Source organism: Crocodylus siamensis, chromosome 1, assembly GCF_052110815.1.
Source record: "Crocodylus siamensis isolate JL-2025a chromosome 1, ASM5211081v1, whole genome shotgun sequence".
NCBI lineage: Eukaryota > Metazoa > Chordata > Crocodylia > Crocodylidae > Crocodylus > Crocodylus siamensis.
This window is the reverse complement of record NC_143395.1, coordinates 201,802,934-201,819,419: the sequence shown is the minus strand read 5'-3', so window position 1 is coordinate 201,819,419 and position 16,486 is coordinate 201,802,934. Positions and strand designations below refer to the sequence as shown.

The window sequence follows — 16,486 nt, the reverse complement described above, 5'->3', positions numbered from 1 at the left end:
GCCCTGATGGGAACAAGCCCATATTTCTGTCTTCCGGTGCAGTGTGGAACCACCCCTCCTCTCCCCACCTATGTTGTCTGATTTAAATATGTTTTTAAATAGCTTTGTTCCAGATACTTTCTGGGTTGAATGAGCCCCAAATCGAATTTGTTCCCAGGCTGTTATAGTGAGGGCATGTCCCTTCATCCTGGGTCCTTGATGTCTTTGTGACTCGCCCCCAGCTGTCCCCCTATGCTGTGAGACCAAAAACTCAAGCTCATACTGGCCCTTGTAACTCAGGCTGTTGTGCAGAGACAGGTCTTCCTGCTCACAGTCCTTTGGCTGTACACACAGCTCCATGTGTACACAGCATCCAACATAATGAGGACATGAGTCTTGCTCTGCACAAGCAGGCCCCTGGGCCCTGCTGTCCTCTCTGGGGCTGTTCCACTTGAACTTGAGCACAAGCATGGGATTCCTAGCTGCACTCTCCTTGTCTGCACGCACTTCTGCATACAGCTCTAAACAGATCACAGTAAAGCAATATGCTGCCCATGCCAGGATGTTGGTATAGCACTGTAAACAACTCGACACTGGGTCCACACAATAAGTTGCTTTCATGGTCTCTGTATACTTAATAGCTAAAGCAGTACAAAAAACAGGTGCAGGATCAGTAACTTTATTCCATGCTGCATCCTGTATTACCCTCAACACTGGGGTGGCAAAGTGCTGTCTGCTCAGCATTTTAAGCAGCTTGATTTAGCCTAGTGCATGTGGCTGCTCTGCTTCTCAAGAGATGAGCTGGAAGTGACCTGCAGGATCCTGAGAGCAGTCTGCTTCTTGCTGCAGTGTTCCTGCTGTGGGGAGGAGAAGGAGAACTGGCTCCCAATTTCAGCTAGGTCCTGGCTTGGCTCCCAAGCCTGTCATTTTAAAAATTTACAGTTGAGAGTTTCTGTGCCAGGGCCTGTCTTGCCCTGGATACAGTTGGCCTGGATCAAACCTTCCCACATTTCTTCCTTCTCAGGAAAACAGTCGGTTACAGAATGAGATCATGGAAGTGGTTGAAAAACTGTCTGCTTCAGAGAAACTGGTGTCAAAGCTGCAGAAGGAGCTGGACTTCCTGTTGAAAGACAAAGTAACTCTTTTTGCTTCTTTTAGACAGAGTATGTTCCAGTACAGGTCAGAAAACACGAGGCATCTTTCACAGGAAACCTTAAAATAGGCTGGGTGGGCAGAAATTAATGCGCTGTGAAATACTGAACTTCAGTAATCTGTTTGAAAAATTCCCATTAAAAAAACATTAAAAATACAGAATCATTTTGTCCCAAATCCAGACATTTCTGTTAATACCTAATCTTCCAAAGGAAACTTTTATTTTTTTTCTCTACTTTGGTCAAAAAAAGTTCTGCACTCCTTTTTTTCTCTGCCACAGAGGAGTATGGGGAGATAATGGGCTAGGAAAGTGGATCTGATGCCTCTTAGCCAACATGAAAATATCAGTGTTCCACTCGGTTGTGTCCTATCTGTGTTCTGTATCACCTTTCCTACTGCAGATAGTGATGGATCTTTCTTTTGCTTGTCTTTGCACACCACCTTTTTTCTTTTCCCTCTCTTTCTCCGTTCTTTGTGCTCTGCTTTCTCTCTCATTTTCTAACTTTGTTCTTTTCCATCTTTCTTTCTCCCCCAATCCCCTGCCCAATACCAATCAGTTTCTCCCTGACATCCCAGGCTTTTACAAGTCTTACCCAGTTACCTAACAGCCAGATGACTGAACCACTAGCTGAAGACTGATGCAAAATAGGGATCACCCAATATCATGAGAAGATGGCCAAGGGACCAGGTACTGGGATGTCTTCTTGCCCTGAACCTGTGCTGAGGTACCTGAAACTCAGTAAGGTGCATCAGGTCTTCAGGTGCCTAGCACTTAGACTTAGGAGTTATAACCTGAGGCTGACATTTATTCTCAACAGAGGGGACTGAGGAGATGATACCCAACTAGAAGCATTTCTAGTAATTCCTCTTTCCTTGCAGCTGGGCCTGATAGATCCGCACAGCACAGAGCTCCTTGACCAAGAAGAGCGCTTTGCCAAGATCATTAAAGAATATGAGCTGCAGTGTCAGGTAGGTGTGGGCAGCTCTGCTTATAAATGCTTTTGACTGAAACCACATGCCTCTCTCCTCTGAGGGAAAGCCAGACCCTTTCTGTGTTCTGCCTGAGAGGGAAGCAGGGAGTGAGGGGAGAGTCTTCGTTGGGGGGTGAGTGTGGGGCTGTGTAGGCTCTTCCTCCCTTAGCTATACCCAGTTCCCATGCTAGTCCACCTGGGTGCTCATTCCATCCCATGGATAATCTGTTGGAGTCTTTCAGTTCTCATTGTACTGAAACCATGGTCAGATCCCTGACTGAAAAGGGACAAACTACTTTTTTATTTTAAATGGATAAAGCCAAAGCTAAGTAAAGACTTGAGGGAAGAGTTTCTGCAGTGTAATCATATGTTTTCAGGGAAGGTCTGACTTGCCTTAACTCCCCCAGGCTGCCTGCAAGATCAGCTGGTGGTACCATGGTGTTGAACTTGGTAAAAGATTTTAAATGACATGGATCAGTCCCTGGGGGCAGGCAGCCTTTGAAGAGGCTCTTGCATTTCAAGGAAAATAATTTCATTTAGAGCTGTTATTGAAGTAATACAATTATTGGTGACAGCCTAGAATGTGCTTCCTCTCTGCTCTCTCTCCCATCTTTTGGCAGGTGCTTTAAGGGACTTGTTGCAAAGAGAAAGTGCTGCCTAGTAGCTAGAACACTGAACTGGGAGTCAGGTAGCTTGACTTCAATTTCTGACTCTGCCTGTCAGGGGACCTAGGGCAAGTTGCTTCCTCTCTCTATGCCTCAGTTTCCCCAGGTGTAAAATGATACCTCGAGCTGAAGGTAAGACTTCTTGATGAAAAGCAACATCAGACTCTAACACTTTTGGACAAAGGATTCTCCCACCTCCATTGAGTCTGTGCCACTTTTCCCAGCTCTGGATATGGAGGTGATCCACAGCTATGCCACCCCAAGAGGAGCCCTAGAGCATTGTGATTCCTCCCTGGCCTTTTTTTTGTTTCTGGCCAGGGGTGACTTGCTGCAGGCCTTTATTGAGTGCATCCTAGTCTCCTACCTGATGTGGGGGAAGCAGAGCTCTGTTTATGGACTCCTCTTCAGGGCAACACAGCTGTGCATGACCTGCTAAGGCTTGACAGGCTGGTTCCTTAGGAGGCAGTTCTGCCCGGTCTTTACACCTGAGCAATAGCTCTAGGGTAAGAGTAGTTGCTGGTAGACCATTCTATGATATCTCCTCCCAAAATCCAGTACAACTTTGCTGTTTCTTTAAACTTTTTTTATTGTTTATGGTTTGGTATTGACTTCCCAATTCCTGTTTTCTTTCCCCTTCCTAATCTTAAAAAAATCCCCAATGTTTGCTGCTGCACTTTCCTTTGGAAAATGCTAGAGAGTAAAGGTGAGCACTGCTAATGCCTGGAGTGTGCATGATTTGGCCCACTGTGTGCTGTGACCATTTCAGCCCCCTGCCTAGTGTGTCTCACTTCTGCTTGAAGCCTCAAACATTGCCAAGCATCATTCTCAAATGCTTGAGTTTTATGTTTTTGCAGCTGATTTTGGTAACTTTGTGCATCATGGTTCCCTTGCTGCCTTGTGCACTCACTTGGAATATTCCAGACTTATGTACTTCATGTAGACTTGTCGTGAGTCCTGTCTCAAATGCTGACTGTCTCAGATAACCTCAGTGATGTCGTAGGCCAGAATTTGATGAAGGCACTTAGCCCGTGCTTCTGTTTTAAAGTGCTCAAAGTCCGTCCATCTTCCCTCCCATCCACCTCCCACCCGAAGCCCCACACCTGCCTTCTGCTTAAAATCCACTGATAGTTGGAAAGAAAGAACCACAGAGCTGAGGCTAGGGAAAGCCAGGAGGAGAGAACTTCATAGTTTCGTACGTCCCTGCACGAACAGTACTTCCCTCCATTGCATCTGAGTCCAGTGCCCAAGCAGGGAATGAGCTCTGACCTGGTGCATTTATAATAACCATGAAACTCCCTGTTGCCTGATGTTCTCCAGTAAGCATATCAAATAGCATAAACATACCCTACCCTTTATCTCTCGACTTAGCCCTAGGGTAATAGGAAGTAATAAATATACTGCACCCAGAGCCACAAAGGCACTGACAAAAGAGGCTTTTTCACAAGTTGCAATTGCCCTCTATGCTTTGTGTTTGGTAGGAGAAAGGGGAGCCAACATGTGTTGGGTTTTTCTTGTTTTGTTTTGTTTTGTTTCGTTTTGTTTTAAATACAGAACTGCCCCATACAGTAACTCCTGTTGGGAGCAGGATCAGGCCAGAAGGAGGGAAAGGAATTCTAGGGGAGCAAGCTTTTGACATGTTGTTATTTCTAGCACCTGAGTCCCCCCTCTGTCATAGCCATGCTAGTATTGTGTACCCCTACCCCAAACAAAGCATAATCTCTTGTTACTGCTAAGGGCAAAACCCAGCTTTGTTTAATATAGGCTTTAGATGAGGGTGATGTGAGGGATGTGGTTGGCAAAGAAAGCTTTGCAGCCAAGGTTCCTGTAGCCAAGCCATGACTGTACCCCAGTGTCCATTCCTTGCCTTGGAAACTTTTATGCTACATCTACACTAAGGCCTGTAACTCACCACTGGAGGATTGACAGTGGAGGAGATGGCAAGCATGGGTATCTCTGGTCACATGGTTCATTCCTACTTGGAACAAAGTTAGAGGGGATGGTGCTGCTGTCAGCAATAATGAATTTAGGGTTTAGTTTTCCTAGTGTCTCAAGGCTCTACAGTCAGCATCATGACTTGGATCATATTTAGAGAGCACTGACTGGTGGGTTAGGGGTAGGTCTGTAGGCCACTTCTCAGATAGCAGATCAATCATTTGTTTTGGTTTCTTTTCTCATGTGGTGGACAGCCAAATAGTCACGGGTTGGCTTCCTTGTCTGGGATTCTCCCCCCGCAAAACTCCAGGGGGGAAAAAAATCTATGTATTGCTGTAGCTTTTCTATCAAAATGCTATGGCAGAAAAGCCACGAACTGGTACAGCTTTTGGGCCTCATGTTCCTAGGCATGTTTATACCTTGCTTAATGCTACATGTTGTTCTGACTTGCTTAAGAATGTGCTTTAGACTGAATATCTTCAGGAGGAGTACGATTCAGTGGCTGGCTGGATGATGAACAAACATGAGTCAGGCTGGCAGCTCTGTTCCTCCACTGGGAACTCTAAAAAGTTACAGCCTGTGGAGCTATCTCCATCTGGTCTGTAGTGCTCCTAGCTACAGATTCTGGGCCCCCATCAGTGGCATGTGGGTATCGAGGGCTATGTCAACAAAGACCCACTCTTGCTGCCTCTACTTCAGCATACAAACTTGTGGCAATAATACTGGGTGTATATAAGTTACCCTGCTGTGCATATACATCTGTCCATTCCCTTCATGTAGGCCTGCATGGCACTGCATTGTGCTGTCTTGACCTATTTGAAGAAATCAGTCCTGCCCTCATGCTTATAAGTTTGCCCTGGAGATGCTGGGAGCAAGTAATGGGATGGTGGGATATCCTGGGGTAGGAGTGTCTGTATGGGCTTTGTAACCAGGGCTGGTGCCTTGCTGTTCTCTGGTGGTTTTCAACCTGTGGTCCACAGACCCCTGGGGGTCTACAGACTATGTCTAAGGGGTCCACAAAACATGACTCTGATCAATAAAAGGCATGTAAATACCCACACTTATAATTCAAAGGGGTCCACATCTCCATTTAAAAATTTTTAGGGGTCTACAAATGGAAAAAAGGTTGAAAACCAGTGCTCTACTCTGTACTTTCACCACATGCTGGTGTTCTCATCTGTATGCTTTGTTGTGGCTGCATGCCCCTTGTTTAATGTCTAATGGATTCCTTGAATCGAATCAAACCTTGAGTCTGTAGCAAAGACTAGTCCTGCTCCAGAGCCTCCTCACAGGACAGCACGTGGTGCTAATGTGGGTGAAGGGCTTTTGGCTTGTTGATCAGGTCAGGCAATACTGTTCATTCAGGACTGTTAGCAAGTCCCATAACAAATTTGGGGCCTATTAGTCTTGGCGCTCAAGTTCATGAAAATTTTTCGCTCCACTCCCTGTTTACAGCTCAGCACAAATTACCCAGACCAGCTTCCTTATGAGAACCCAATGTCTGTGTAAGAAAACCTGGGGCCCTGCAAGACCCTACATGTGTCTTGCTATCTCTGGTTCCCAATTGTAAGTGTTTTGGTTGGTGTCTGGACCATCAGGAGTAGGGCTGTGTGAAACAGCACTGTTCCACTTCAACAGAACATTGTTTTGTTTAGAGTTTTGTTTCGAAAGCACTTCATTTTGTTTAGTCAAAGCTGTTTGACATTTTGCCCATAGGCTATAAAGCTCAAGCTCATGGACACGAAACTTCCTATAACTTTGTCATTTCTAGCCTGCTTTGGATGCAACTTGCAGGGATGGTAGCCCCTTCTGAGGGTATGAAGCCTGCCAGGTTTCAAGGAGATGGATGCAGAAGTTTCTGGGAAACTGCACCTCAAGGTGCTGACAAGCAAAACTGTCACTTGCTGGCAGCAGCAGCCTCCTGTCATCTGGCAGGCAGATCCAGGGGCCCGCACCCCCAGGAGGGCTGCAGAGTTCTGCTGGACTCCTGGGAATGCAGGGGCCCCCAATCTGCTTGCTGGATCACAGGAGGCTGCCTCTGCCACCTGGGATGCTGCTGGGCGTAGCCCACACCCAGCCCTGGGAGGATTGGTGCTGCCGCTGGCCCCAGTCAGCAGCAACAGCTTGCTGTCATCCAGCATGCAGATGTGGGAGCCAGCGCCCCTTGGGAGAGCTGGGAGATGTGCCAGAATCCTCATGCAGGAAGCCTGCTGGGGAGTTCCCCTTCCTCCCTTTTACTCTTTCAGCACCCTCTCCTTGCTTCTGGAGATGGTTTCTCTCCTTTCCTTGATGCAGGTCCACCAGTTCTCAGCTAACCATACCACACCAAAGCTCTGGGATTTTGCTAGGGGGCTAGGACAAAGTTCCAATACACTGGGGAAGGGATGCCTGCATGCTAGGAACAGCTGGAGCTGGGTGCCTGAATCCTGCCTCCTGACTGGCTCTTTTCCCAACAGACAGGAGGGTGATGATTGGGTGGTGCCGCCTTGGCAGTGTTGTATGATACAGTTTGTGGTGCTCTGAGAAAAGTGTTGCTCTGCTATTCATCCTGTGCTTCCTCCTGCAGCAAGAGGTGCTGAGCATTTGGATTTCCCATCCCCTCCCCAGGGAGCTGGGACTATTGTGTATCAGCCCTTGGGTAAAATTGCCAAGGTGAGTCTTCAGCAGTCTCTGCCATGTGCCTTGCAGGAGTTACGAGATAAGAATGATGAGCTGCAGATGGAGCTGGAGAAGCTGCACTCGCAGCTGCAGGAGGACAGGCACTGCCGGTCCTGGTGCCGAATGAGGGACAGCAAGGCAGCAGGTCAGCTCCAGCCCACTGGTAAGATAACCATGCTCCAGGCAAGGGCCAAGGTAAGGGGAAGCCCATGTCTTGCAGAACAGGTTATGGAAATCTCTCTTGTAAATGCAAGAGCAGGGGCAGTGGGGTGCATCCTGTGGGGCAGGGCAAAATCTTCCTGCAAGGATGGGCCATGCCATACAGCAAGGACTTCATGCCTCAGCTGGTCCATGTGCTGGGAACTCTGCACAGAGCAAGGAGAGAAAGGCAGAGATGTAGCATTCAGTTGCTTTTTTCAGTACCAGAGCCGTATTCAACATTACTCAAGCAGAGCCCCCTGCTTCTTTCTGCCCTTTGTTCTCCTAAATGAAATTAGGAGTCAGTAGTGGAGACTGGGGGTATGCTGCAGGGAGGGCAGTGCTCAACTAAGGAAGGAGGGGAGACGCACAGATGACAACAGGAAGAATAGAAATATGTAACTGAATAGTTGAAGGGTTGCTATTGGGAATTTGTCCCTGTAGAGTTGAGACCCCACTGAGATCTGATACAGAGCTAAGAAGCTTGCCCCTCCTGGCCATTATTTCAGGCTGTTTTGTGGACTCAGGCAGTCAGGACCATGTTAGTCATTGTCAGGCCCCATCTAAAGGCTTCTTCATAACTGAGAAAACCAAGTAAAGCCTTTGCTGGAGTGAAAACTGGACCAAATACACCAAGCATGTGACTCTATCAAATGAGTAGGCAGGCTGGCTGACTCATTCTCCCATTCCTGAGGTACTGCCACACATTACTTGCATGTCTGTCTTCCTTGGTTATGCTGAATCATCAGAAAAACTCAACTCTGCTGCCTTCTCTTTTGCTTTTAAGATGAGACGCCAAGAGAGAAGTCCCTTCAGGAGAGCAGGCAGTTATCTGCCACAGAGAAAAATGGTAAGGAGACCAGTCAGCAGTACAAGAGTATGAGTGTGTCATATGTGGCCCATCAAAGACCAGACTGATTGGCTTGTGGCTGTCCTTGAAATGCAAAGTAAATAGATGTTCCTTGTCTCTTAATTGCCTTTCCACTCACCAAGTGAAGCCCAGCCTCTTTACATGATGTCTGCAGAAGATAATAAATGTCATTATGTCTGAAATGTGGGAACCTGTCTGCTATGCACTCTGTACACTGAGCAATTGATGTTCCCTGCCCCAAAGAGTTTACAAATGGAGGCTAGATGGAGCCGGCAGATGCAAGGAAGAGAAAATGGCAAAACCTGCTATCAGGATGAGTAGTGCAGTGGTTTGCTAGCTGAATGATATTTTTAAAATGCTTTTTCTTGAAGATAAGCAAAATAGAAGGGAAGGAGGGGGAAAGGGCAGGGGGGAAGTGGGTAGGATGGGATACAAACCATTACTACCTATCGCTAGCATACAATTCATGCAGTGCATTGTTTTAAATATGAGCTAAATTCCCAATTGGTCCAGAATCACTTGACATTTGGCCAGCACAGGGTGTCAGAGGTATGGTGCTGCTAGTCATTTAGTTCTTACTGGGTCACATCAAGGAGTTTTGTTTCTTTTCAGGCCCTCTTTGTGTCAGTGTAGACCCCTATGCTGTGAGCATAGAAATGGAGCTCATGGTTGAGCAGCTGAAAGAACAGCTTCAGGACCTAAAAATCCAACTGGAAACCAAGGTGAGGTGGAAAGTGGGGTCCTGGCTCTGACAAATATGGTGTCACTGGGGGCCTATGGATGCCACTAGGGACCTCTGTGGAGCTGTTCCCTTCCTAAAGAGGGGGGTGTGTGTGTGTGTGTGTGTGTGTGTGTGTGTGTGGCCAGAAAAGGATTACTCTAGCATGTTGGAGACCTGTTTCATTAGAACAGGTTTTTAAGCTGAGTGAAATACGATGACAGAACCATGAAAACCATCCCCTATCTAGCATGCCGTAAATACGTCATTCTGTTTCATAGTTGAATGCCAGAAATTGCTCTTAGGAATATGTGACTGACATCAAAATAATGTTTTTGTTGCAGGGAAATTATTATGAGAGGGAAATCGAGTTAATGAAAAGAAACTTTGAGATGGAAAGGAAGGACACTGAGCAGAGCTTTAAGATTGAGATCAGTGAGTTAGAAGAGCAGAAAGGTGACCTAGAGAAACTCAATGCAAAATATCAAGAAGTAATTGATGGTTTGAGATACCAGCTCCAGAAGTCTGCAGGAAGCCAGGACCTTGAGAAGAGATTTGAGAAGGAGAGGTCAGAAATGGAACAATACTACGCCAAAGAGATTTGCAACCTTGGACACAGGCTGGCCCAAGAAAGGGATAAGCTAGAAGAAGAGCTGAAGATGCAGCACAAAAACGAGCTACAGCTAATAAGGTCGGGTGCCATTTCCCTTCCAGAGGTTGATTTTCTTTTTTCTGTGAGAGAGGGGGAAGGATCCTAAATCAGTACTACTCTTCTCTGTTAAAGATCTCATAACAGAGGAAGGGAGGGAGGGATACAGAGGGGTGCAGGAAACGTTGTAGGAGGAAGCTTTCCTTTTATTTTCAAGGAAAGTCAGGACCATGTTGCAGTCTGCATCTATTCTGAAAGCAAAAAATCTGCACTCACCTTGAGGTGAACATCCTTCTTCCTGGAATTGGAATGTTTGTCTGATCCTGTTGGATGTCCCCCAGCCCCACTTGTGCAGGGAATGCAGTGCTCTGTGGAGAACACCAAATGTCAAGAAGAGGGAAAGACAGATAAGTTCAGCTCTTACCCAAAGCACCTTGCCCCTTCAGTAAACCCACCTCCCTTTATGAGACACTTCTCACTTTAACAGTAGTAAAACACTTAATGGCTGCATCTGTGCTTGCCCTTTACTGTGGAGTTGACTAATTCACTCCACAGTGAAGCATCACCATCTCCATGTGCACCAGTATTAGGGTGCAGTAAACTAACTCCATCATAAGATAGTACTGCCCTCAGCAGTACTATCTTATGATGGAGTCATTAAGTGCAATCAAATGTATGTGTAGATGGTGACCACTGGGCACAAATTGTGCCCAATCAGCCCACCCACCTGGGGTCCAGGCTTTCAGTGCCTCCAGACAGGAGCCTGGGGCTGACTCACCCATGCCCCCTGCCAGCCCAGGGCTGCTCCACTGGCTCAAATTGATGCGGTCCCAGGCGCACACACAGACACCGTGCCTAAGAGCAGTTGACTCCAGCTCAGACTGCTCTGGAGTTTATTGCTGTGCATTTAATAACATGTGTAGATGTACCCAGTGTCTTCAAGGTTGTACCTTGACCTCAGTCTTACTTTGCCCAGCCGTACTGCTCTCAGTTATGCCATGCCATACTGCTCTCAGTTATGCCATGCTTGCTATCATCTTTAGCTAAAGCAATGTGATGTGGTAATTGGCACTAACTCTTGACTGTGGCACACCTGGTGAGTGAGGTGGTGTGTACCGAGCTGTACAGTGTGGTTGAGGCAACACAGTCTGGCATAGTGAGGTTTTGCAGCTTAGGTGTGGCCTAAGTGACCAGCAAAAGGATTTGGCTGGTAAAAGAGCAAAGGTGTTGGCAAATATATTAATCTCCTCCCTCTCTTTCCCCCATCTGGCTGCTGCTGTTCCTGAGCCGTTGACTCATTTTGTACAATAGCTTATTCCTTAGTCTTGCTCACATATGTGATAATGTGCATGACCTGTACTCTGCCCATGCTGTGTTAGTCCTTTTGCTCCTAACTGCCCACCTGGCTTCTTTTATACAAAGCCAGTTCTTGAACTTGGGGGTCTGTTCTAGACAAGAGCAGGCAAGCAAGAGCCTACTGGGGCCCTGAGGCTGAAGTGTAATCTCAGGGTCAAAATTTGGAGCTGGGTCCCTCAGTCCTGAGCTGTATTCTTCCCCCTAGGTAGCAGTAATGCAAATCCAGGTATTGCTACCACTACAGCTAGAATGTCCCATCTGTGTCTGGTGCCCCATTGCTCTAGCATCACCCAGAAGCAAAGCAGGGAGTACTTAGTTCTTTGTCTTGCTTGTTAAGGTTGTGGGAGGAGGGGTGTAAATCAGCTTTCCCATTTTAAATATTGGAGAGTAAGTGTCTTGCCTGAGGTCACTGAGGGAGTGGAAGGCAGAGCAGAAAACTATACCCATATCTCCCAAGTCTTAGTCCATTGCATGATCTGTAACATGGTCTTCCCACTAGAATGATAAACCACTGCCATGGGGACTGGAGAGATGCTTATTAGCAGAGTGCTTTGAGACCTTCAAATGGAAGACAGGGTTGTCTATTGATATTGTAGGCTCTCTGGAAGGCAAGCTCTGACTGTATATGGTAGTCACTGAGTCTCAGTCCTTATATCAGTAGGAGCTCCATCATAATGCTAATAGTAAGGTGTTGCCGTGGCTGCTTAAGGCCGTTTTCTCAAGTGACTTAATTTGCTCCTTATGATGCATGTGAAGACTTGTGCCAGTGATCGTTCATGTGCTAGAGGATAGAGTGGCCACTTAAGCATGAGGATAGGGAGGTCCCTGTGTTACTTAAGGCCCCCTCTACACTTGCAGGTAAAGGCACAATTGGATCTAATGCATGATCCATACAACAGCCTCCTGCCATGCCATGTACAGGGCAGGAGGCACGACTCTGGGATCTCGCATTAGATCCAATTGTGCCACGTTGACAGTGCAGAGAGAGTTTGATCCTGGGCTCCCCCTTCACTGGCAAGTAGCAGGTTCCCATGCCTGGAGCCCCCTTGACTGAGGGAGTTCCCAGCTGAGAGGGCTTCCAGCCATGGGGCCCACTTGCAGCTGGAACCAAGAGCCCTGCAAGTGATGGGGCTCTTGGCCCTAGCTATGCATGAAGTGCAGTCCAGACCAGGAGCTCCATCAGTTGCAGGCCTGTTGGTCCCAGCTACATGAGGTAGCTGGGGCTGGGAGCCCCATCAGCTTCAAGGTCTCTCAGTCCCCATTGCAGGTAAAGAACCAGACTGAGAGCCCCAGGTGGGCTGGGGGTTTCACATACCCCCCCCCTCACCCGCATCCTTGGGGATCAGAGCAGTTGCAATCCCCATGGCTCAGCACTTCCACTCTGGTCAAGGTGCACCACTGTGGCTGGGAGCCTGATCTGCTGACAAGGCTTCTGGTCATGGGGGAAACCCTGCTTCATGTGTGAACTTAAAGCTCGATGGCAACCAGCTATAAAGTTAGTACACATTTTTGAGTTCTAACTTTATAGCTAGTTGGAGCTTTTTTTATAGTGTGATAGCTGCTCTTACGGTAATTTCACAATTAACTAGTTAATTGCACAACAGAGGGGACCTAAGAGAGGTGTTGCTGTCCTGCTATCCATGCACTCTCGCATGGACACCATCTTTGTAGTATTACAGTGCCTAGTCTAGTGATTCTCAACCAGGGTGATTTTTACCTTGCAACACCCTTCAAAAGACTGTACCACTCAGCATCAGCACTGTTAGGTGTGCAGACACCTACATGTGATTCACAAGGACATGTCCAGATGTGCATGGATAGCAGGACAGCGTGCCTTGTCCCTAGGGAATACCTATTACCTGTGCACTCTGGCATGTGGCAAGTTACCCCAGGTAGGGTAGGAGAAGTTGGGGCACTAAGCTGGCTCCAGCAGCCTTACCTGTAGTCTTGGGGGGCCTCCTGGGGCAACAGCGGTGGTGATCCTGCCGTGTGATCCCTGGCTGGCAGTATAGTGCAGGTCCAGCTGGCCAGGCTCTGCTTTGGGCAGCACACACTGCTGTGTGTGCCACGCTCCTTTTTTTTTTTTTTAACCATGGGATTTTTTTTGACCCTTGGATATCCTGGGCCAGGGGCATGCATTCAGGACTAAACTGGTGCATGCCTCAATGAGCAAGGTTGTGACCTGCCCCCATAGTGTTCTGCAGAAGCTTGTGGGTGAATATCATCCACACTTCTGCAGTGCTCTTTGCCCCTTGTTAACAAGGTAGGCTGTGCAAAAAAATAAGCAAGGCCCTTGGCCATAGCAGGGCCCTGAATAGCTATGTCTTCATGTACAGGGCTGAGCTGCATCAAGTCTTGGAAAATAATGCCCTGCTGAAAAATAAACTGGGGAGGCTCCAGCAAGAAGTGCAGGCTGCGGAGGAAGCCAGCGATAAGCACAGGTAAGAAAACCCCCAGCAAACATTGCAAAAAAATGGTTCTTTGAATGATTTGGAACTAAAGCTTGGGTAGGAAATGGAAGAACCTGGAGGACATTGACTGGAAAGAAATCCGTTGGAATTGGGCAGCTTGGTGCCAACACAGTGGAATGCAGGCGCTGGACAGCACCCAGTGTGGTGGCAGGCTGCCCCTGGGAGGTCACATTGGCTTCAGGGTTTTGGTTGCTGTCTGTAGTTCTGAAAGCTCAGCTGTTAAGCTCCATCTGGCTACATGCTGTAGAGTGCCTTGGGCCAGGATTTGGTGTCTGGAGCAGGGGATCTGGGCTTCTGGCCCAACCCCACTGACAGAATCATAGCACCAGCAAATGGCTGTAGGATCAAAGAAGAGCCTGAGATTGAGAGGAAGTCAGGATTGCCTCCTCCCTCCCCCAGGGAATCTGACTGTTCAAAGGGTGAGTGCTCAAGACATCCTGGGGAACAGGCACCTTTTAAGACTTGTCACTGTCAGCACCCAACCTGATAGGCCAAGGTTTTCAAAACTGACTATATTGCCAGTGTAATGTTATATTGCCATCCCTGAGCTAGTGCCTGAATATGTTGGGGGTTTTTTTTTGCTTTTTGTTTGTGTTTTCTCCTTTTAATCTAAGCTAGTGTTGGGCAGGGGGGGGTTTCAGCACCAGGAAAAGATGTATTTACAAATTAGTTCTGTGACTTGTCATTCTTCCCTAAAGCTGATATTTCTTCCCTGCTCCCAACAGGAAACTCATTGAGGAATTGCAAAGGGAAAAAGAGGAGGCTTACTCTTCAGTACAAGAGCTAACTGACTTGGTAAGAACCCATTAACATTAGCTGACATGCTGTTAGCTGCCACACCGAAAGATTCAGCCATGCAGAAGGAGCCAGGAAAGGATCCTCCTGGATATTATGCGCAAACTCCCATGAACAAATCCTTGGTTCTGCCTGTTAAGGAAGCTTGTTGCAAGACTCCTGGCATGCAGTTCAGCTAGGCTGAGGCTTCAGCATAGGTGAGGGGATTAAGACCCTTATTTCCCATGTGCTGAAACTGGAATTCAGCAATCAAGGCCCATGGGCAATGTTTGAACATCTTGGCACTTGTAGAAAAACTTTTCCTAACTCTGGGTTGGACATCCTGAGGCTTTTCTCATCTTGACTATATATGCACATCTGCATGAGGATGAAGGATCCTGCTTTGTTGAAAAATTTGGCTGTATAAATCGGGTCCCCCTTCAGATGCCTCAGTTTGAAACTTCTAAAATTACTCTTAAAATTTTTGGACCACTTTTTTTATTTGGGGACTTCTGGGTTTAAACCCACTGTGTGGGTAGAAAGCTACATAACTAACTACTAACCAGTAATGTAAAAATGTGGTGCATGTGTACTTGTACCTAATGATAACTTGGTCTTCTATGATACTGTCACTGTTATCTTTAGCTCCCTCTCCTGAATACCTGCTTTGAAAGATTTTCCTCTTATCCATTTTTACTTTACATTGTTATTTTCTCCTTGTCACACCACTGTTGTCCATGGAGAACAATTGATCCCTCCCCTCTTCTTAACAGCCTCTTTATGTCTTGGAAGACATGCAAACAATCCCAGTCCCCTCTACCTTTCTCCATAGGCCATGCTTTCTAAATGATCTGTCTGTCATGTCACTCTCCTCTAAGCTTTCTTAGTATGGTGTCCAAAACTAGACAGTGCTCCACTGAGGCCTTCCTCTCCCAGCATAGCTGGGCAAACTGTCCCCAGCTAGCAGGTAGAAAAGTTGTGTTGCCATAACAGATGGTGCTTGTCTGGGGGGAGGGGGCGTGGGGTGTATAGCATGTATTTGTATACCACAGGCACCTTTCCCACCAAAACTGGCCATCCAAAATTAGAGTGTCTTGAGTGATGAAACTGACTTCTGTGCTGGAATGGCAGCGGGGGTGCTGTGCTCAGCACTGGCTCCCCCTGGGCTGAACCTCATATGAAGCAGAACCAGAGACCTGCATCAGCATCACTTCTCCCTACCCATCCTGCTCCAGGACAAACACAGTTTAACCCTCTCACAGGTACTGCCAATTTGGCTCTCAACAGAATGGAGGCAATTTGATAGCAGCTCTGACAGGGTTAAAGCTGTAGCTGCATTGGCCGAGCAGCAGGTCACGGGGCAATGATGCTGAGGATGAGACTGCTTCTACTCCTTCTGGCAGTGGGTTTGCCCTAACTGAACTGGTGCTGTGGCAGGGCCTACTCTTGAAAAATCTTTCGTTCATTCTACTTCCACAAAACGAGCTGAATGTCTTTTGTCTTTTTCATGGGTATGTGACATACAAATAAATGTGGGATGATTTTTGTCTGTATACAGACACATGGACATTTCTGTAGATCCCCCATCATTCTCTCTGCCTGATTCACGTTTCCCCATGTCTCTTCCCTCAGAATGAGAGGTACAAGCAGGACATCTCCCAGTTAAATGCCGAGACCTGTCAGCTGAGCAGTGAGCTCTCTGCTTTCCACCACCAGAATGAGGCCAACCACCAGATGATCCAGTTACTAAACCAGAGGCTGGCTGATATGACTAGCCAGAAAGAGGACGAAGCCACTGTTAGCAAGCGACTGCAGGAGGCATTTGCTAAATGTGAGCAGGAGCATTGGCAGCAGCAGTTGGTGTGGCAGAGGGAGAGGGAGCTGCTTGAGCAGGATCTCCGAAGCTCCAGGGAGAAGGTAACATCCTCTCTGTGGTGGCAAGCCCTGGCACCCTGCCTGGATGGGGGAGCGTGTATCATGTCCACGGGTTGTGCCACATGCTAGGGAGGAGTGAAAAGCCCCAGCTGCATTCATGCATGAGGTGTGCATGTGATGCGAAGGAAGTGTAACCATTATGAGCTACACATGTGCT

At 47.5% G+C, this 16,486-nt stretch overlaps 1 protein-coding gene across 4 annotated transcripts in view; it reads left to right on the top strand.

Moving 5' to 3' along the window:
* Positions 1-16,486, top strand: part of NINL (ninein like) — a 60,595-nt gene that overhangs the window by 39,042 nt on the left and 5,067 nt on the right. For all 4 annotated transcript variants that reach the window (XM_090052561.1, XM_090052578.1, XM_090052570.1 and 1 more), the window contains 9 exons: positions 1,004-1,114; positions 2,011-2,100; positions 7,388-7,520; positions 8,343-8,405; positions 9,039-9,148; positions 9,489-9,835; positions 13,486-13,590; positions 14,346-14,415; positions 16,027-16,311. In XM_090052561.1, coding sequence (XP_089908687.1) covers positions 1,004-1,114; positions 2,011-2,100; positions 7,388-7,520; positions 8,343-8,405; positions 9,039-9,148; positions 9,489-9,835; positions 13,486-13,590; positions 14,346-14,415; positions 16,027-16,311 — 1,314 coding nt within the window. The remainder of the gene's footprint in view (positions 1-1,003; positions 1,115-2,010; positions 2,101-7,387; positions 7,521-8,342; positions 8,406-9,038; positions 9,149-9,488; positions 9,836-13,485; positions 13,591-14,345; positions 14,416-16,026; positions 16,312-16,486) is intronic.